Raw genomic sequence first — 23,330 nt, 5'->3', positions numbered from 1 at the left:
AGGCCCATCTGCTATTCTCTGAATATGTCATGCAAGTTGCTGCCTCTGCCTGGCATTCTCTTCACCCAGAAATCCTTCACCTCTACTTTCTCCTCAACTGCCATTGCAGTAAAAGCTTCCCTAATTATGCTATGAAAACACTACAAATACATATAATACACCATATATATATATACATATATATATATATGTATATATATATATAGACCTCAGTGGCTGACCCTCACCCCACCCCTATCTTCCAACCCTGCTCTATTTTTCTTCACAGCACTTATCAACAACTAATATACAATATATTTTGTTTACTTATTCATTTACTTTTGGTCTTTTCTCCCATTAGAATATAAACTCTCAGGGGTAGAAAGTTTTGCCCGTTTTGTTCATGTTGTAGTCCCACAGCATAGAACAATACCTGGCACATAGTAAGCACTCAATAAAAATATTTCTTTAATGGATCAATGCTAGCCATCAACACCACTTCTATTGCAATTGATCTCAGTTATACGAGAGCCAACAACGACAGTTTTGCACAACATAGACAGAAAGCCAAATTATTGATCTATAATGAGAAAAAAATCAAGCAGCAGAAAATATTTCACTAAACAGCAACAGCATTCTTAGAAAAGCAAAAATCTTAATGTTAAGGACTGCATGACTGTCACAGAATGAAAAGAGAAGGAAAGCAGGTGTTAGTGCACTGCCACAGGACTATGTCTTCACACTTAAATTCCTGCCCTACAGACCACAGTGCTTAAATCATCTCAGCTACACCCCTCTTGGATAATGCTAGAATTAAACAGAGCTTCCCTCTGAGCTTACTTCTAATACTCCAAGATAATTCTTCTTTATAAGTCTTTACACTTATAATTTTCTATATCCAATACCAACACTTAATAAAGTTTGAATTTCCAGATTATTCTATCTCCCATAGACATGAATGTCTTCATGTATTTCAGTAAATATATGCTACCCTTCAACAATGAAAGAGTGCCCTTTCTTATTTACTGCCTGGACAATGATGTATCCAGCACTCTGCTGGAATTTATGGAGGACCACCAAGTAGTGAGACAGCAAACTTACTATCAAGAAATTTAACATCTCAGAGAAAAACAAAGCCTACATGTTGAAAGAATTTTTAGAGAACAATATGATACAAATTTTTTAAATTACATGCATTTAAATATATAGAGGAGTTTATTCTTTCTAATGCTTACCTGTTGACTCTGCGGGGCCGTTTTTCTGGTTTAATATCCACATCATAGTGATACACATCTATTTTAGGAATCTGAACCTGAAAATGATTGGCTAACAGTCGAATTGGTTTTCCAACAGTTCCAAGGCCAGGACGACGAGGTGGCTGAAACAGGCTGGCTGGAGGTCCTGAAGAGATCGAAAGATACTTGATGGGCTCTTTGGTCATGAAGGATAATGTCTCCTTCATAATCATGATGATGATAAAAATAATAGCTACAATTGTTGAGATCTTATTACTCACTAAATATACTCTAATATAAAGACTTTGGGGTGTCTTTGTGACCCAATGTTCTCTAGGATCTTGGCCTATTATTGCTATTATTTTGAATATGGGGGACATCAAAATTGGACAGTATGATGAACTCCTCTCAGATGTAGGCTTACAAAAACCTTTTGTAAGCATCAGCAAATTTTGTAAGCAAATGTTGCTGCTTACAAAATTACTTGCATTTTATAATAAAACTCTCTCTAAACTCTAGGGGCTATCACCATGTTCAGACTGGAGACGATCCATTAATCCCCCCAAATTAGCCTGCATTATTATAGTTTGTACAGACAGAAGGAGATTAAACAGCAGCTATATTTATCAGTTTACTTGCTAATTGAATAGTCAAACAATACCAATAATGCTAAACCTTCCTTGTTTATAACCTGATTTTTTAAGAATTTGAACAATGTGATATTTCCTGATCACAAAGTCTAGTTTATTTATTCAACAAACACTTATTAATGTATTATGTGTCTAACCTGCACTGTGGACTCAGGAAAAAGACAGAGTCTCTGCCTTCAAGGAACTTGCAGTCTAAACCAGTGGTTCTCAACCTGGGGAAGATTTTGCTAACCATGAAACATCTGGCAAATGCCTGGAGACATTTTTCATTGTCACAACTTGGGGGGTGCTACTGACATGCAGTGGGTAGGGGCTAGGGATATAGCTGGACATCTTACAATGCACAGGATGGCCCCCATAACAAAGAAGAATCCACTCCAAAATATCAATAGTGCTGAGGGTGAGAAACTGGTCTCGACAGAGTGGTCATTCCAAATTATTCCATCCAGAGTTCAAAAGATATCCCACAAAAAGAAAGGATTCCATAAATTGAAGAAAGTGCATATTTTCTCCCCTTCTTAGAAGTTCAAAGTACATTATCTAGCAAGTCTCTAGCAAGTCCTGTAATCAATAAATCTGTTTTAACTTATCACTTACCCAACTTATTTTCCTCAAAACTCTCTCTTTTTAAAACCAAACATCCACCAATATTCAGCAGATAAGGATTTGAGGAAACACAGTCTGGAAAATATTTCTCTATGAAAACCTTATGTTTTTTTGATGATAATGTTAAGTGGACACTGGACTAAAAAATTAATATCTTTATTACTATGAATAGGTATTTCGTATAGTGGTCTGTGATTACAATAAGTTATAACAGTCTTACTGCAATAGCATTTCTCTGAGAACAAAGAAAATTCACTAAGGAGAGAAAACTTTGAAGCAAGAAGTTGTTGTGGTCTAACATCACTTAGAAAAAATCAAAGCAAACACTTTAATGAAATTTGTGTTGACAGCTCAACTAGTTTGAAAAGTACTGAAAATCCCTTCACATATTAAAGTCCTTATTCTTTCTTCCCCTAAATTCTACTCATCCTTTAAAACTCAGCTCAGATCTGACCTCCTTAGAAAGTCTTTCTGGAATCTCCCAGACTGAAGGATATATCTAAGACCCTTGGTATAAGGGAGCATTTAGAGCAAGTATATAGAAACAAACTTGTTAAATTAGTGTCTCCTTCACTGCACTGTCAGCTCTTAGAAGAAATGGATCTCCAGTTCACTGTAATCTTCCCAATTCCTAATTCAACAAGTATCACATTTTCTGAATTCAATACATGTACCAATAATCCTTGTAGCAGTTCCAGATAGAAACTAGACAGAAACTCAGCCATTCCAAGAATTGACAATTATTTTTCACTAAAGCAAAAGCACATACTTTGTACTAAAAATATTATTATTGCTGGGAGTTGAGTTCTACTTTTTGTGTACAAGGGGAGCTACTCTGGGTGTGGTAAGACATTTAAAAACAAGAGGTAAATAGTAGTATCAGAGGTGATAGGCACACTGAATTAAATTAAATCATATAGATGTCAGCCTTGCATATTCCAAGATACACATAAGCAATCATTGTATTACAAATCCAGCTTTATGACAGAAATTTGGAAACAGAAATTTGAATCAAATGACTTGCCCAAGCACATACGACTTTGGTTTTAAAGTCATAACTAGAATCTAGGTCTCCTAACTTCCCATTCAGTGCTTTAACTTCCCTGATATATTTCACATTCCTATGGTATCTATACCTCTCTGAATTATTCAATGCCAAAGGGACGGAGGCAAAGAAAATGAAAGGGGATTAAGAAGTGGAGAAAAATAAATAGTGTAAATGTTTCTTTTTCTTGGCAAGATAGAAAACTTACAGGTTGAGATATTACTTCTTTAATAAGTTTAGAAGATTTATTTAGAAAACTATATTCTAAAATTTTCCATTCCCAAAGCTGGTTTCTTTGAATTTAGCAAACTACTTATGAAGAAATAAAGCATAGTGGCTAAGGTTCTGGAGCCAAACTGGGTTTCAATCTTGATTTTACCGCCCCCTAACTCATGACCTTGGGGGCCAGTTTCTTAGCCTCTCTGTGCCTGTCTATAAAATGGGGGAGGTGTATTCAGCATTTTATTAAAAATAAAAATAATAATAATAGTAGGAGAAATGAGGGATCAACATATAGATCAAGTGTCTATAAAATGGGGGAGGTGTAGTAACAATAGCATCTATCTCAGTAGGCTGTGGTGGGGATCCCATGAGGTGAGGATCTAAAAGGCTTAACATCGTGCCTTATAATAGTAAGTGCTCAATAAATGTTAGCCATTATGATTGCACTTGCACAAATGTTAGAGTCACTGCTCAAAGGTCCCTGGGCTTTATATCAGACACTGCCAAAATTTGGTGACCAAGTCAGAAAATCACATCTTCTGAAAAGGAGACAAATACGACTCAACATAGATTGGATGAGGTCAGTCTTACATGAAGAGGAGGGCATTAGACTAGAAGTCAGATTGCCCAGCTTCCTCCTCATTTCACCACTCAGCCTTGAGTCCTCGATGAAGTCACTAAAGCTCTTTGAACCTCTTTTCTCCTTTGTGAAATGGGGATAACATCTTCCTTGTTGTCTCATAAAAGATCAAATGAACTAAAAGCTAAGAAAGCACTTTCCAAACTGTAAAGCACTGTAAAAAGAAAAGTTATTGTTAATGCAATCAAAATAGATGGTAATCTAGTTAAATATACTTTCATGGTATTGTCAGAAACTGAAACGGAGGGAGAGCACAGCAATCAATGATGGTTCAAGTGAGGAGAGCACAAAGCATAGATCTTCTGCTTTAACAAAGAAGAAGGTAAGCTTCTCTAGGTTCTAAAAAAGACTAGATGAAATATCCCAGAAGACTGTCAACTCCCTTTGCTCTGATTCTATGCTCAGCAAGCAGCTTCTTATTATTAACTGGGTTTACAAGGCACTATGACACCAAAAAAGGAGTTTGTGAAACAGCAGACAGAATATACTCCAATCGACAGAAAAGAATCAATGGGACACTTTGGTTTATTCATCACTGTCTTATAAAATGTGGTTAGTGGAAATTAATTTTTCATAATCCTGGGGGAACTGATAAATCCTCAAACCTGCAAAAGCTAAAATCAAACAAACAAACAAAAAGAGTCCCTGGGACGTTTCTACCACCACCAGAATGATCTTTTCCATGAAATTATCAGATACATAGTCTCTTTTAACATCAACTCATAAATGCAACAGCTGTTTCAGTTATGAATTACTAACAGGGGAGGGAGTGGAGAAATACTTGTTGAGTATCAAAGATGGGGTATGAGTTTCTACAATAAGCCTACTCACACACATCTCATTTCACTCTCACAGCACATGTCTTGCACTCTCACAGTCTTGCAGCACATGATTATTATTACCCTCATTTTACAGATGAGGAAATGAAAGTTCAAAGGAATTAAGTAATTTGCCCAAGGTTATACAACTATTAAATTACTAAACTAGATTTAAACAGAAGTTTGTTATATTCCTAAAAACCTGATCATGACTTTAGCAGGGGGGCATAGCTGAAGTAACCCAGTGTAATGCTCACATTGAGGTTTACCAAATAATACTAATGTGACAAGCCAATTCATTTTTTAAAGGCATTTGAAATCTGATTATGAGGACCTTTAAAAACCTTTAAGCAGCAAATTAAGGTGGAGTTTAATCAGCTATGTAAACCCCAAGTAAACAAACCTGCAAACTTTCCAAAATCAGGCTGAATTTCCTACACACTAAAAAAAACGAAATGCTCTACAGCTAAGTCCACTATTAGATAAGGTTTGATATTGAAGTTAATTCTACCACAACCTATAAACCCTGCCGTACTGAGCCAAGGCATTAGAAGCCTGCTGGACTTGGAGGTGGGAGAACAGGGTTCCAGTCCGCAGGCTATTTGCTACAACCCGGAGTGGTTTCTCTGATTTGGGCAGAGTGAGCTAGACAGGCGGAAAACATTCCAAAGGATGGAGAATTACAGTTTCCAAAGCACTTTCTCCTTCCTGGAATCCTCACACCCACCCATAACCCAGTTAGAGGAGAACAAGGCGTTAAAACCTGTGCTACGGCTGCCAAGCGAATAACTCGCCTGACCCTCGGGCGCCAGCGCGCACCACTCTGGGACCATCTCACAGACTGACAGATAGAAGCACAGAACGATCCCCGGCCACTTCAGGGCCTTTGGGAAAAGGGTAGATATTTTGTCCTTGGCCTAGGGGGTCATGAGGAGTGTTTAGGAGTTCTTCTTCCGTATCTGAAGGCTCAAGACTGTCTGCTGGTGCAAAGAAAAACAGGGGTGCGGCCCCAACTCAAGAATACCCCTGACAGTAGGTGGGGGGTTCTTCCTGGTCCGATCCAGGCCAGGCCTTCACTCTGCACCTGGCACGGACTGTCCCTTCTGAGGCCCAAACTGGCCTCGCCCAAACCCTGGACCACAGACCACCTCTCCGAGGTTGGGTCAGGTCTCCCCTGTACCTGGGGACGCGAGTCACCTTCCTGGGCCTCCCTCCCTTAGACCTCGAGATCTAGCTCATCTCTCTAGGCTGGGGCGCGGTCCCGCCCCCCGAGGCCCAGGTCAGCTCCCTCCGCCTAGCGCAGTGGGGCACCAGTCCCCTTCCCCGAGGCCTGACGGCCCGAACCCAGGCACGCACGAGCCGGTGCGGACGACGGGGAGCCACGGTCCCGCCCGCTCGCCCACCCGGCCCGCGTGCGCTCCTCACCGGGTCCCAGCGCCTCCATGGCGGCGGCGGGGACCGCCTCGCCCCGGTCCCCGGCGCCTCCCGCTCCGGGCCCCGCCGCCGCCGCCGCCGCCGCCGCGTAACGCTTGATCTCCGGAATATTGGCGCTGGGTGGGCGCCGCGGAGACGCGGGCGCTGGGCAGGGGGCGGCGGCGGCGCCCGGCCAGGGACAGGGACCCGGCTCCCGCGGCTCTTCCGGCCTCAGCGACAACAAAACAATCCCCGCCGCCGCCGCTGCCAGCGGGAACGGGAGCCAGTGCGCGTGCCCGCCGGGCGGGGAGGGGGCGCGCGGCCCAGGATCCCGGCTCGCGGAGGGGGTGTGCGCGGCCCCGGCGCCGTGTCCAACGAGCCCTGCGCGGGGCAGGGGCGAGGTGGGCAGGCGCGGGCGCGCGCCCGGGGGGGTTGCAGTGCCCCGAAGACGTGTCGGGGGCGCGCGCCCGCCTGCACTGCCCTGTCCGCCCAGGCGGCCATCCCGGCGCACGGCTGCGGGGGGCTGCGCGCGATCCTCCCAGAGCCTCCCCACACACAGTGCCTCGCAGAAGGTCGGGTTCAGGCCACGCCGATCCACAGGCACGGATCTCCACATCCGTCCGTGGAGCGTCCTAAGGTTCACATCAGGGACCTCTCTCTCTGTCCTCCCACCTCAGGACACTTCTTCCCCCTTCTGTGTCCTCTTTCTCCACTGTTCTGGGACAGAGAACACCAGGGTCACCGCAGACACTGCAGTTTCCCTCCATTTCTTCCTGCAACACCGCTCACCCAGTTGCCTTTTCCTCCCCACGCAGCCGGAAAGCATCACCCTCACCGACCAGGATGAAAGATGCCTTCTCTCGCTGGTCCCAGGACGAGCCCCTCTGGTCAGCTAGTCAACAGTCACTTAAGAAGAGAGAAGTCTTGCTTTCTCGGGTGACTTCACCTCAGCAGCCAAGAGCCAAGGGAGCAACACCCCCCCAAGGGTGGCATGGTCAGCCCAGCAGGCCCAGCATCCTCGCGGCTTTCAGTTGGGACTCTGTGTTGGAGAAGGTAGGACTGCCGGCCAAGAAGCAGTTATGGTCGGTAGAATGAGGGAGCCCTCTGTCCACCAGTTAAAAAGGTACAATGTGTATGTGTTGTATTAGTTTCCCAGAGCTGCCATTACAAAGTACCACTGACTGACTGGCTTCAACAACAGAAATTTATTTTCTCACAGTGCCGAAGGCTAGACATCCAAGATCAAGGGATGGTTTCTTCTGGGATCTCCTTTGCGTATAGATGATGTGTAGTCACATGGTCTTCCCTCCCTACATGTCTGCCTCCAAACTCCCTCTTATAAGGACACCGGTTGTATTGGATTGGGGCCCACCTCATAGAAGTTATTTGGACTTAATTACCTCTTTAATGATTCTATTTCCAAATACAGTCACATTCTGAGGTACTGGGGGTTAGGATTTCAACAAGTGAATTTTGAGGAGGACACGATTCAGTCCATAACATGTATAGGGAGCTATTCATTTGAGCACCTACCATGTGAAGCCATAGGGCCAAGTAATCTTTCCATGTAATGATAAAAAAAAAATGTTAGGGGCACACCATGGCCAGGCACTTCAAATGCCATTTAATCTTTGCAACCACCTGTAAGGTACATATTATTAAAGAAGGTATTTGTACAGATAAGGAAACTGAAGCTCACAGAAGCTAAGGAAGTCAGGCTCTGCATTATACAATACAGCAGTGAAGCATTAGAAAACTTAAGAGTTCTAACCCTGTGTTCTAGTCCTGGCTGATTCCATCCCAGACTGGCTATGGAATTAGGACTTTTAGTGGAGTGACTGGTACCATATTCCAAGTTTTTCCTGTAACATCATGCTACTTGTCCATTAAACCAGATATTAACTGGAAACAATAATAGGGGACAGAAGTTTGAAGGGGAGGAAGTATTCCCGAACTGACTAGACTGGTTAACAGTTAAGAGAATAAGAAAAATCAACTAGAGGTCCAGTTTTGAGTTAAACTTAGTAACCACCATTCTTCTTCGCTGTTCCAGGCTAAATTCCTCCAACAGTTTAAGCAGTGCCAGTGGCTTCCAGCCCTGTTTGAGTCTGAGTTTCTCACTCTCATTTCTGAACAAATTTTCCCCATATTTTATTTGTTACCCTGAGCAGGGATCATAGCTTGTTTCTGTACTAAAAATAGCCTCAGAAACCAGAGTATAAATTGTATTTACCCCATAGTTTCATGTGGGATCGCCATGCCTCAATCCCTCAGTCTCTCACCTCTGCTATTCCTGACCACTTTGATCATCTACAATTCTCATTCCAAAACTCACTCCCACTCAGGCACCCACGGCCTCCTTCCTGAAGACCCTTCTGAGCCCTCCCAAACCACAATTCTGAAGTCAATAAACTACCCTAAACCTTGGCTTGTTCAACAAGCCCTCCCTCTACTTCCTGCTGTGGCTGAAAAGAAGCCATGCCCCAAAATACCACTTCCCCTTCAGCTCTCTGATGGTGGCTGCTCATTCTCCTGCACCCCAGACATATATAGAGCAGAGTGGGGGATGGGTACAGAATTGGCAATATATTTGTCCTCACTGAGCCAAACCTTGAATTCTCATTCTCATATTAAAACCACTTGTCATCTGGCCCAATCACCACAGGGCCAACTTTGATGGTATAACTAACTCAACTCCTGGTCTTATATCTCAGTCCAGACCTGGCTCCCATTACATTATAAATCCTTGAGGGAAGGACTTAATGCCTTATTCAGGTACTCATGTTGTGTTTCTGTTGCCTGACATGTTACCTACACTAAATACCTACTCAGGGAAATTTATAGAATGAATGAATAAATGAGCAAGTAATGTGAAAACAATGGGAGCTACAGATATGGTCCAGTGGAAGGGCATAGGTTAAAAACTCTAGGTGAACTCCCAGCTTCTCCAGAGCACAGACTTTTGAATTACATGCTCCTGGGTTCAATCCCAGTTCCACAGCATACTTAGTCTTAAGTACCTGGGACAATTGCCTTTACCTACTGCTCAAGGATGTTGTGAGAAGGAAGTTAAATGTGCATGTACCTGTGTGTCTGGCACAGAGTAAGTGTCCTATAGTTACCGATTCTGCCCCCTCCCTCCTTTCCCCCAACAAAAAGCTGCTCTCCTGCTGCTGTCTTGTCCCTTGAGAGACTGAGCTCAAGATCTCAGCTAAGCTCAAGAGAGGGGAGCAGAGCTGTCAGGGACTGAACATGTTTTCACACCCTGTGTCTGGACCACCTGAGGATAGGCACTGGCTCACCATCTGGGGGCGAGAGCCAGAACATGCTTGGTCAAGGTTTATGAATGGAACTGAGCTTCTCGAATGTGTCAATGCTCCCCTGAGACCAGACGGTGCCAGAGGGAGCCTCACTAGTGGAGCCTGTGCCAGAAGTCAGGGCTCCACCACCAGTTTGTGACCCTCTAAGCTTTACCTGAGCCACTGGTCTCTGTTGGTATTTTGACTCTCCAGCCTCTCCTCATAGTCATTCTACAAGTCTGGAGCTTAGAAGTAAAGGAGGAGCCTCTTTGCAGTCGACAATTGGGCCAGCAGCTTTCACTATTCTTTAGCTGAGGAACCCCCTATTTAAACAAAAATCTTAAATGGGAACTGAAGTGGAGCCACTCTGGCTGAAGAAGACAAGGACCTGCACTGAACAAGTTTGTATCCCCAGCCCCTGGCAATTACTGAACAAGATTAGCTGGCCAATAGATACTACCTGACATCCAAATGGAATTTCTGCCCACCTGCTCCTTCTCCATTGGCAGACTTGCTCTTTTGCTTTTAAAAATTAAGATATAAATCCCATACCATAAAATTTGCCATTTTAAAGTGTAAAATCCAGTGATTTTAGTGCATTCATAAGGTTGTGCAATAATCACCACTATCTAATTCCAGAACATTTTCCTCAGCCCAGAAGGAAACCCTGTTAGCCGTCATTCCCCATTCCTTCCTCTCCTCAGTCCCTGGCAACCGCTAATTTACTTTCCATCTCTACAGATTTGCCTGTTCTGAACATTTCATAAAAATGGAATCGTACAATATGTGCTCTTTTGCATTTAGTTTATTTTACTTAGCATGTTTTCAAGGTTCATCCATGTTGTAGCATGTATCAATAGTTGATTACTTTTTATAGCTGAATAATATTCCATTGTATTTATACACCATAAATTGTTTATCCATTCATCAGTCAATGGACATTTGGATTGTTTCCGTTTTTTGACTATGATAATGCTGCTATTGGTGTACACATTTTTGTGTGGATATAAGTTTTCAATTCTTTTGGGTATATACCTAGAAGTAGAATAGATAACTCTATGTTTAACTTTTTGAGGAACTATTTTCCACAGCAGCTGCATTGTTTTACATTCCCATCAGTAATGTTGAGGGTTCTAATTTCTTCATAGTATCACCAACAGTTGTTATTTTCAGATTTTAAAAAGTTATAGCTATCTTCATGGGTATGGAGTAGTATTTCATTGTGGATTTGGTTTGCATTTCTCTCAGGACTAATGATACTGAGCTTCTATTTATGGGTCTACTAGCCATTTGCACATTTCTTTGGAGAAATGTCAATTCAATTCCTCTGTCCTTAAAAAAATTGGATTTTTAATCTTTTTTATTATTGACTTGTAGGAGTCCTTTACACATTGTAGATATTAAGTCCCTTATCACACAAATGATTTGTAATACTTTTCTCTCATATTGTGGGATGTCATTTCACTTTCTTTACAGTGTCCTTTGAAACACAAGTTTTTAATTTAGAAGTCCAAATTTCTTTTGTTACCACATCTAAGAAACTTAGTCTGAAGTCATGAAGAATTACTTCTATGTTTCCTTCTAAGAGTTTTTATTTATAGTTTTAGCTCTTACACTCAGGTCTTTTATATATTTTTAGTTAATTTTTGCATATGATGAGAGGTAGGAGTTCATATTCATTCTTTTGCATTCTTTGAGAATGATTATTTCCCCCAGTGAATAATCTACCATCCTTATCAAAATCAATCAACTGTAATGTAAGGGTTTATTTCTGGGCTTTCAATTCTGTTCTGTCAATCTTATGTCCATTGTTTGCTAGTATCACACTGTCTTAATTACTGTAACTTTGTAGTAAGTTTTGAAACCAGGAAGGCTAAGTCCTTCAACTTTGTTCTTCTTTTTCAAGATTGTTTTGGCTATTCTGGGTCTCTTGCATTTCCATAGGAATTGTAGGATCAGCTCACCCATTTCTGCAAAAAAAAGGCAGTTGGAATTTTGATCTGTAGATCAATTTGGGGAGTACTGCCAACTTAACAATATTAACTATTCCTATCCATGAACACAGGTTATCTTTCCATTTATTTAGGATTTGTTTAATTTCTTTCTACAATGTTTTATAGTTTTCAGGGTACAAATCTTATACTTCTTTGGTTAAATTTATTCCTAAATATTTACTCTTTTTGGTGCTCTTGTAAATGGAATTCTTTTCTTAGTTTCATTTTTGGATTGTTTGTTGTTAATGTATAAAAATACAGCTGACTTTTAAATATTAATCTTGTATTCACAACCTTACTGAGTATGTTTATTAATGCTAGCAGTTTTGTTAATGTGTAGATTTTTTAGTGTTTTCCCTATACAAATAAGATCATGTTATCCAGAGTAGAGGTAATTTTACTTCTTTTCCAAAACAGATGTTTTTTTCTTTTATGTTCTTGCTTATTGCCCTGGCTAGAACCTCCAGTACAATCTTGAACAGAAGTGGTCCTTGTTTGTATTTTGCAGGGAGCTTTCTATTTCTCTAAGTAGGGCAATGTTTGAATCTTTGACAAACAAAATGATTATATGTTTGCTTTTACTCTCAGCCTTGATTTCTATTACACTGTTTAACCAGGACAATTGATTTTTCCTCTCCCTTCTGCAAGATAAACTAAAAAAAATGAGATTAAACCAGGATTTGAATTCCAATTCTGTATTATAATTCTTAAATTTCAATACTATAGGCCATGTGACATTGAGTAACTCAGCTCAGCTCTCTGAACCTCAGCTTCTTCATCTGTACAATGGAAATAACACTCACTGCTTCATAGGGCTATTGAGAGGACCAAAGAAGATAATGAATGGAAAGCACCTAACACAGAGCCTGGTACTTAGGAAGAGCCCCCCAAATTCCCAATCCCTTTGACTTCCTCCCACCCTGAGCAAGTCTCCCTTATATGCAGGTTGGGGAAAATAGCTAATTTTAAGAAAGCTTTTCTTATACTAAAAATAATCCAAAGAAGGAAGGGTTCTCAGGAAGGAGTGAAGTCCAGGCTCTGGGGGTATCCAAGCATGTTTGAGGTGATGAAAAGGTAAGGTCAGATGACTTTTGTGGTTCTTTAGGGTCTATTAAGTTATATGAAAATATTTATTGACTTACATGTTATTCAGTTGTTTCAGCAACTATTTATTAGTACCTACCATGTGGTAAACCCTGTTCCAGGTAATGGGAATACACGGGTGAGCCAGGGAAGCAGGGTTCCTAACCTTACAGAGTTCACAGTCTTAAAGTGAGACTAACAATAAAAAGAAAACAAACCAAAACAAAACAATAAGATAATTACAGATTATGATGAGGGTTGTAGAACAGATAAACAAAACAAGACTGAGTATCTAGGGGAGGCAATTTTACGAAAGGTGGAAAGGGACAGCCTCTCTGATGTAGTGACATTTGAGCTGAGAACTCGTGATGGTTTTGAAACATGGCTGGAAATTCTTTGACACTTTATTCATCAAGAGGTGGGGTTTATGTCCCCTCCGTTTGAATATGAATGGGCTTATGACCATTTTGACCAATAGAGAAGTGCAGAATTGGTGCCATGTGACTTCCTCAACTAGGTCCTAGAAGGTCACACAGTTTTTACTTGGCTCACTAGAGCCCTCTTTCTGGTAGCTTGGAGCTGCCAGGTAAGTCTGACCTTGAGGCCACCACATTAGAGAGGCCAGGTGTAAGTGCTCCAGTTGACTGTCCCAGCTAAGACGGCTGTTCTGGTGAAGTGCCAGACACACAAGTAAAAATGCTTCCAGATGATTCCAGCCACCAGGTGTTTTCATCACCCCCATCTGTTTGATTCTTGCTAGCTGAGGCTCCAGACATGGCAGAGCAGAGACCAACTGTTTCCATTATTATTTTTCTGAATTTCTGACCCACAGAATCCATGAACATAATAAAATTGTTGTTTCTTCTTTTTTAATTGAGATATAGTTGACTTATAACATTATATTAGTTTCAGATGTACAACATAACAATTCAATATTTGCATTCAATTTTATATTTGAAATGATCATCACAGTACATCTAGTTAACATCCATCATCACACATAGTACAATTTTTTTTTCTTGTGATGAGAACTTTTAACATCTAAGCAACTTTCCAATAGACAATACAGTATTACAAACAAGAGTCACCATGATGTACATTCCATCCACAGGATTTATTCATTTGATTACTGGAAGTTTATACCTTTGAACTCCCTGACACCCACTCCACCTCCTGCCTCTGGCAAACACTAATCTGTTCTTTGTATTTATGAGCTTGTTTTTTGTTTTGTTTAGATTCCACATATTAGTGAGATCCTATGGTATCTCTCTTTCTCTGACTTATTTCATGTAGGATAATACCTTCAGGCTCCATCCATGTTGTCCCAAATGGCAAGGTTTCCTTCTTTTTTATGGGCTGACTAATATTTTACTGTATATATATATATACATATACCACATTTTCTTCATCCATTCATTCATTGTTGGACACTTAGGTTTCTTATATGTCTTGACTGTCATTAAAGAATGCAATGAATTGGGGGAGGTGCATATTTCTTTTTGAGTTAGTGCTTTCGTTTCCTTCAGATAAATACCCAAAAGTGAGTTGCTGTATCATAGAAGTTTTATATTTAATCTTTGAGGACTCTCCATACTGTTTTCCATAGCAGCTGTACCAATTTATATTCCCTTCAACATTGCACAAGGGTTCCCTTTTCTTACATCCTCACCAACACTTTCCATAAAATGGTTATTTCTTTAAGCCAACACTTTTTGGGGTGATTTGGTACCTGGAATAGATAACTATGATAGCAACAGATACGTTTCTTTCCTTTTCCCAATACTGAATCTCCCTCCTGGAAGTATAAATGAGTGAAGACATGAACTAAAGGTTGTAAAGAGAAGGAAGAAAAGGAAGGCAATAAAGAGAAGGCAGAGCAGAAGGAGATAGAAAAAGTGATGGAAGAGACTGAGGAGGAACAGAAAGAGGAGAAGGAACAGGAGTAAGAGAAGTAAGGCCCCATCATACCAAAGCAATGTATGTGTGTTGGTGGGAGAAGACAATTAGATTTTATTTTTGGAGTTGTAGCTAGTGGGAAATCTTGAAGGAAGGGACTCTGTCTCATTTATTTCTGCATCTTTAATATTTAGCACACCGCAGAGGATCTTTGTACTTGTAGAGTGGGGCAGTTAACTGCAGCATCTACACATGGCCCCTCTGGCATGGTGCTCTCAGGGTAATCACACTTCACACATAGCTGCTCAGAGCTCCCAGGAAGTGTTCTAGAGAGCAAAGTGGAAGCTGCATGGTCTTTTATGACCCAGCCTCAGTAATCATATAGTATCACTCCTATCACTTTCTACTGGTCAAAGTCAAATAGCAAACCCACTAACCCACTCCTCTTCAAGGGGAGGGCAGATGGACCCTACCTTTTGATGAAACAGATGCCGAAGAATTTATTGCCATACTTTCAAACCACCACAGTTTCTATCGTTGAGAAGCTTGGAGGGAGGGGATGAAGCTTCTATTTTCTCAATTAATTATACATTGAGGTCACATGAGAATGACGGTAGGGAAGTATGTTGGAGGTTTGAAGGGAAAGGAAAAGGTTTTATTGGACAGTGAGAAAACAAACTACTGGGGGAGTACAGCAGGATTGCTGGGTCATTTAAGATTTGTAGTCAGCAATTTCAGTCAAGACAGCACGGTTGTGAGATTTTCTCCAGCCAAATCCCACTCAGATGCAGACATGGATCACTCAGTTAATTGGGTTTAGGAGGATTTGGAGTTTTGTCAGTGAGTAAAATGAAGAGGAAGTGACAAGAGAATTAAAAATATTTACAATATGGTGATGACAATGATGTACCATAGAATCTAGACTGAGAAAGAAAAAAAATGAGAGCATGAGAAGGGTGGGAGAATTAGTGAAAAGTGATGATATTGATGGATTGGAGGACTCCATGAGCTTCTGATTCAACAGTAGGGGATCTATTCATATCACTTCCTACAGTAACAGAATAAAGGAGAAAAACCATACAATTATCCCAATAGATGTTGAAAAAGCATTCAGTTAAATTCCACACTTATTGCTGTTAACACATATGCACACATACACACAAACACAACTATTAGTAAGCAGGAAATAGAAGAAAAATTTTCAAGTGAGTTAATAAATATACCTAAATGAGTTAATATATTTAAAACACTTTTCCCAAAAAGCAAATAACCTATTTGAAAATGGGCAGAGGATATGAAGAGACAATTCTCCATCTGAAGGAATAAATTCAGATGGCCAATAGACACAGGAAAAGATGCTCCACATCACTAATCATCAGGGAAATGCAATAAAAACCACAATGAGATATCACCTCACTCCAGTTAGGATGGCCAGCATTGAAAAGACTAAGAGCAACAAATGCTGGTGAGGATGTGGAAAAAGAGGAACCCCCCTACACTGCTGGTGGGAATGTAAGCTAGTTCAACCACTGTGGAAAACAATATGGAGGTTCCTCAAAAAACTAAAAATAGAAATACCATTTGACCCAGGAATCCCACTCCTTGGTATTTACCCAAAGAATACAAGTTCTCAGATTCAAAAAGACATATGCACCCCTATGTTTATCGCAGCACTATTATGGAAGCAGCCTAAGTGTCCATCAGTAGATGAATGGATAAAGAAGATGTGGTACATATACACAATGAAATACTATTCAGCCATAAGAAAGAAACAAATCCTACCATTTGCAACAACATGGATGGAGCTGGAGGATATCATGCTCAGTGAAATAAGCCAGGTGGAGAAAGACAAGTGCCAAATGATTTCCCTCATTTGTGGAGTATAACAATGAAGCAAAACTGAAGGAACAAAACAGCAGCAGACTCAGAGACTCCAAGAAGGGACTAGCGGTTACCAAAGGGGAGGGGTGTGGGAGGGAGAGTTAGGAGGGAGGGAGAAGGGAGAGTAGGGAGTGAGGGGTATTATGTTTAGTACACATGGTGTGGGGAGTCACGGGGAAGACAGTGTAGCACAGAGAAGGCAAATAGTGAATCTGTGGCATCTTGCTGCACTGATGGACAGTGACTGCAATGGGGTATGGGGGCAGGGACTTGATAATATGGGTGAATGTAGTAACCACATTGTTTTTCATATGAAACATTCATAAGAGTGTATATCAACAATACCTTAATAAAAATAAAGTAGAACACTTTTAACAGTAACTAGCACAAAGTAAACATGTAATAACTTTTGCTATTATTATTATATGTCCATAATGTGATGAAAACTACCAGAAACCAAAGGCGAACATGGGATTTGTAGTCGAGTTTCCCCATAAGAGGAAGATGACACTATGACCACCCCATAAAGGCAATCATCCAGAGCTAAATAAGTATGCAAATGTTACATACAGATGTATTCTCTTCAATTAAATACTTTATATTAAATGCAGATGTGTCTTGTTAAGTTGAACATGTTACTATAATATGCACAAGCTGTGTTAGGCATGAAAGGAAGGGGTATAAAGCGTAGCTGAGAAAGTATCTGGGCAGCTCCTTAGTCTCCACGAAACTTAACCTCATATAAACTGTTAACATCATGAAGCCTTGGTCAGGACATTTCTATAGCATCAAAAGAGGAAAGCTGCATAATATCTTTTCCATGATGTCTTGCTGTCTGCTGACTAAAGTAACTTTAAGCAATTTGTTTAGATGATTCCTTTATGTTTCTGATAATTGAGAGTCTATCCACCAAATAACCTGTTAACAATAAAAATGGCAAATGAGAACCCCCCCTAAAATAAAGAACAAGAAAGGCAAGACAATTACTATCTTACTAGTCAGTATCATATTGGAGTACTTAGCTATTGCTGAGAGACAAGAAAAATAGATGAGGTACAAATGGTGGAAAAAAGACACAAGGCGAGCATTATTTGAACATGAAAGATATGGCCTAGAAAATCTAAGCTAATCAACTAAAAAATTATTATAATGAATACAAAAGTTAATAAAATGGTTACATATAAAATTACTATTTAGGAATCAATAGCTTTCCTATAGACCAGTGATAACTTATTAGAATACGTAATGAGAAATGATCAATTCACAATTGTTGCAAAATCTATTAAAAAAACAAAAAATAAACTTTGCAAAAACATGAAAGTCCCATGTGAGTAAAATTATGAAGTTTTACTCTAAAATATAAAAGAAGATTCAAATAAATAAAGACATATGGGAGACCACTGGCTTTAAAGATGTTATTTCTACTTAAATCAACATAATTTTTAAAATGAAGTTTGGCAGGTTGATAAAAAAATGTGGGAATAGCCAAAAATGTGACCAAGTAGGAGGAAGGACTTACCCTATGAGATATCAAATGTGCTATGAAGCTATAATTATTCAAATAGAATATTATTGGCCCAAGAGTAGACGAACATTGTGGAATAAAAAAACATAACAGAATAGTGTCCAAGACCAGATTCTCTCTCTCCCTATCTCTCCCCTTTTCTGTCATCTGTTTGTCTGTCTGTCTATCTATCTATTGGAATTTAGTACATGACAAAGATGGCATTTCAAATCAGAGGGGAAAATAATGGCTGTAACAAATGTTGGGACAACTAGCTACCCACTTGAGAAAAATAGTATGTTATTCACACCATCACATAAATGCACAAAAATAAATTCCAGGTTAATTAAAATAGATTAACTCCAAAAACAAAGTAATAGGAAAAAATATAGAATATTTCCAAACTGGGGGTGGGAGGGGTAAGGGAGGTATGAAAAGCATTCTTAAACAAGACATAAAACTCAGAAACCATAAAGAAAAAGACTGATTTAATTACATGAAAAACTAAAACTTCTTACAAAACCACCATAAAATTAACTATAAAGAGGTCCTACAAATCTGTAAGTAGAAGACCAACATCCAGAAGAAAAATCAATTCACAGAAGAAATACAAATGCCAACAAACATGAAAAGGCCACTAGTAATCAGAAAAGTGAAGTAAGATATTTAAAAAATTCATGGCTTGAAAAATGTTTTCAAAATTGATTACATCCAGTTGGTAAGAGTAAGGAAAATTAATACTCTCAAATTGTATTGGTGGGGTTATAAACTGGAACTATTTAGAAGGTAGTCTGTCAGTTTGTATAAAAAATTTAATTATGCCTTCCCTTGAACGTTTAATTCCATTCTTGTTCTCTCTTCTTGAGAAGCTTGAACTTCTGTACACACATACCATATATAAGGATGTTTGTTCACGACAGCATTGATTGCAATAGGAAAGAATAGAAATAACCTCAACAGGAATGATTTTAAAAGAGGGCTACATTCATATTGTGGAATAATAAGTAACAAAGTATGTGAGATGCATATACATGTACTGACATGGAAAGATCTCTAAAATATATTTTTAAGGTGAAAATATCCAGTTGTAGAATAACACAATATGATCTCATTGATATAAAATCTGTTGTGCTTGTATGTGCACAAATATAAATGCACAGAAAAAGGGCAGGATTATAAACAGAAAATATAATAGTGGTTACCTCTAACGAGGGAACATTGGTTGGCAGTTAAAGGGGACTATTCATTTTATTTTATATACACATATATTCCTTTTTCACAGAATGGTTAAAGCAAAGATAGTATGTCCATATAGTATTTGCATAAGGCCCAAGAGTAATAAAATGTAAGATAATTAATTATAGAAAATTTGGACAATAAAGAGAAACATCCTCAATAATGTATCATGTGAAATCAGAACAGCAATTTATCAAAGTAGTATATGCTCATTGTTTAAATGCTCCACGTCTCTATACCCCATGTCTTGCCCCCAAAGACAACCATTTTCAATTCTTTTAGGTATTTCTTTGGATATTTATTGCCATATTTTGAAGGAATGTGCTAATACTAGTGTTTGATTAATCACTAACAAAATTTAATGACTATTGTGGAAGATGTGAATTTAACACTGTTACTTATCCCTTTCTCTCCCTCCTTCCATTTTCCCAATAGTTATATGACCCATTTTGTCAGATTTTTGGTGAAATTATCCCTTATTTTTTTATCATATTGGTATAATTACCTACCTGCTGTGATTATATTTCCTTTCTTAACTTTTTTGTTCTTCCTAGAGTTAATAAGACTTGTTTTTCATTTTCAAATACTTTTCAGTGTGACTATTCTTTCCCCACAACTTCTTGAGGTATAATTGACAATGATATTGCAACATATTTTAAGTGTATATCAGGTGATTATATATAATATATATACACACACACACGGTGAAAGGATTCCTACCATCTAGTTAATTAACACATCCATCACATATTTATCTTTTTTCTTTTTTTGTTGAAAACACTTTTCTACTTTGTTAACAAATTTCAATTATATAATATGGTGTTATCAACTATAGTCACCAGGTTTACATTAGTTCCTTAGACTTTATTCATTTTACAGCTGTAAGTTTACCAACTACTCCCTGTCCCTCATCCCCCAGCCCATGTACCACTTTATTACGCTGTTTCTATGAGTTTGACTTTTTTTTTAGATTCTACCTATAAGTGATGCCATGCAGTATTTGTCTTTCTCTGGCTTATTTCACTTAGCATAATGCCCTCAAGATCTATCCATGTTGTTGCAAATGGCAGGATTTCCTCTTTTCTCGTGGCTGAGTAAGATCCCATTGGATATATATGCCACATCTTCTTTATCCATTCTTCCTTTGATGGACACTTAGGTTGTTTCCATATCTTGGCTATTGTAAATAATGCTGCAATGAACACAGGAGTGCAGATAATCTTTTCTGTATCCTGTCTTCATTTCTTTTGGGTATATACCCTGAAGTGGAAGCACTGATTGTATGGTGGCTCTATTTTTAATTTTTTGTGGGGGCTCCATACTGTTTTCCATAATGGCTGCGCCAATTTACATTCCCACCAACAGGGGACAAGGGTTCTCTTTTCTCTATATCCTCACCAACACTTGTTACCTCTTGTCTTTTTGATAATAATGATTCTAACAGGTATGAGGTGATATCTCATTGTGGTTTTGATTTGCATTTCCATGATGTTTAGTGATGTTGAGCACCTTTTCATTCATCTGTTGGTCATTTTTATGGCTTTGGGAAAATGTTTACTCAGTTCCTCTGACCTTTTTTAATGGGATTGTGGTTTTTTTGCTATTGAGTTAGATTAATCAATGTGACTATTTCTTATTCCTCCCCACTGTCCAACACAATTATAACATACCTGATTTTAAAAAATAATTTATTGAGGTGAAATTCACATAACATAAAATTAGCCATTTTAAAGTGAACAATTCAGTGGCATTTAGTACATTCACAATATTAAAAATACCTGTTAATACTATTCCCTCTTGGTCAAACACATTAGGTAATTATCAATTCATTTTTTCTCTAGGAGGCACCTTCCTTGAAGGTCTCTGTCTTCCTGCCCTAATCTGAATTTGAAATTCTGTGTGAGACATAATTTTCCTTCTGAACATTGAAGGCATTAAGGCACTTCTCCATTGTTCCCCAGTGTTACTGTTGAGAAAACTGATACCATTCTGATTCTTGATCCTTTGTATGTGACCTATTTTCCTCTCTGGAACTTTTTATAGAATCTTCTTATCCTTGCTGTTCTGGAATTTCGAAGTACTACACCTGGTTGTGGACTTTTTTTTTTTCTTTTTTAAGTCATCATGCCCTCATTGAACCCTTTTATTCTAAAGATCCTATTTTTTAAATCTGGATTTTTCCTTGTATTCTTTAATAATTTCTCCGTTTCCCCTTTCTGAATCTCCTGATTGATTATTAAACTTGTTAGACTGATTTTCTTAATTTTCTAATCCTTTTTATATCTGTTTTGTTTGACTCTCTGTCAAGTTTCCTCACTGTATCATCCAACACTTTTATTGTTTCATGTACTTTTAAAATTGATATAATATTTTTATTTATGAGGATCTCAACTATAGTTTTTGATTAGCCATTCAAATTTTAGAGTGGGGCATTAAAACATTGAGTGGAATTTTTGGTATATAGGCATGGCTTACTTTCTGGTGGGCCTTACTCATAAAGTCATCTATTTGGGTCTTTTCATTGGTAAACCCCCAACTATCTGAGTTTGTAGACTTTTCTCTTGTCTTGTTCAGTTTCCCTAGGGAAGATCTTCCAGTCTCCAAATGGGGAGACACAAACTTGGCTGCTAGAATTCTCAGAACTGAGTGAGGAAGGAGGTGGAGGGTATCACCATTCAGTATATGGACTTTCACTTAATTTCTCTTGGAGCATAGTTCACCATAAGATTGCAAGGAAAGGTAAGAACAGCAGGCTGGAATTGATTGAACAAGATGAGTGATAAGAGATGAAGTCAGAGGGAGATGATGGGCAGGCTGATAATAGTAGCGGTTTGTAGACCACTTTAGGAATTGGGGATTTTACTCTGAATTAGTTGGAAAACCATTGAAGGGTTCTGAGCTGCAGTAATTTAACCCTGAGCTTTAAAAGGATCACAATAGACTATGGAGAATGATTGTGTTATGGGTTTAAATGTGTCCCCCCAAAAAGATACATTGAAATCCCTAAACCCCTAGTACCTCAGAATGTGACTTTATTTGGAAATAGGGTCTTCTCAGATTTAGTCAAGTTAATATGAGGTCATTAGGGTGGGCCTTAATCCAGTATGACTGATATCCTTACAAAAAAGGGAAATTTAGACACATACACAGACATGCACAGAGGAAAGACTATGTAAAGAGACTCAGGGAAAACATCATGTAAAGATGGAGAGTTGGAGTGATGCATCTCTAAGCCAAGGAACACCAAAGATTGCCCACAAACCACCAGAGGCTAGGAAGAGGTAACAATGTTTTCCCCGATAGGTTCCAGAAGGAACTTAACCCTGCCAGTACCTTGATTTTGGATTTCAAGCCTCCAGAACTATGAGACAATAAATTTTCATTATTTTAAACCACCCAGTTTTTGCTTTTCTTTGTTGTATTTTCCCTAAGAAACTAATACAGGAAGCAAAGGGAGACCAAATAGCAAGCTATTGTGATGATCCAGGTGAATGTTGATGGTGGCCTGAGTGAAGGTGGAAGCTGTGGATTCTGGACATGTTTGAAGACTGACTTTGCTGATGGACTGAATATGGGGTTTAAAAAAAAAGTGGAGGCATTGGGGATAATTCCAAAATTTCAGTACTGTTGATGCCCCAAATGTCTGCATCTCTGTGTCTAAGACCTTTCCCAGAAGTGCAAAAGGAAAGCCACTCTAACAATTCCTACCTTGGACTGGAAAGTGCTAGGAAATTAATCCTGCTTAGGAGACACCCTCAACTAGTGATTCTTAGGCATTGCTGTATAAATACCCCAGCTCCCTTGTCCCTGAGTTGGGACAATTCTGACA

The 23,330-nt window shown here is 39.2% G+C and overlaps 1 protein-coding gene across 3 annotated transcripts in view; it reads right to left on the bottom strand.

The window, feature by feature from the left end:
- AGO4 (argonaute RISC component 4) overlaps positions 1-6,904 on the bottom strand; it is a 34,181-nt gene extending 27,277 nt beyond the window's left edge. For all 3 annotated transcript variants that reach the window (XM_037021280.2, XM_037021281.2, XM_037021282.2), the window contains exons 1-2: positions 6,621-6,904; positions 1,215-1,380 (exon numbers count right to left, since the gene is read on the bottom strand). In XM_037021280.2, the coding sequence (XP_036877175.1) occupies positions 1,215-1,380; positions 6,621-6,639 (185 nt within the window). In that variant the 5' untranslated portion in view covers positions 6,640-6,904. The remainder of the gene's footprint in view (positions 1-1,214; positions 1,381-6,620) is intronic.
- Positions 6,905-23,330: the final 16,426 nt, after the last annotated feature.

Source organism: Manis javanica, chromosome 4, assembly GCF_040802235.1.
Source record: "Manis javanica isolate MJ-LG chromosome 4, MJ_LKY, whole genome shotgun sequence".
Classification (NCBI taxonomy): domain Eukaryota; kingdom Metazoa; phylum Chordata; class Mammalia; order Pholidota; family Manidae; genus Manis; species Manis javanica.
The sequence above is the reverse complement of the archived record's forward strand: the minus strand, read 5'-3'. Positions and strand labels throughout refer to the sequence as shown.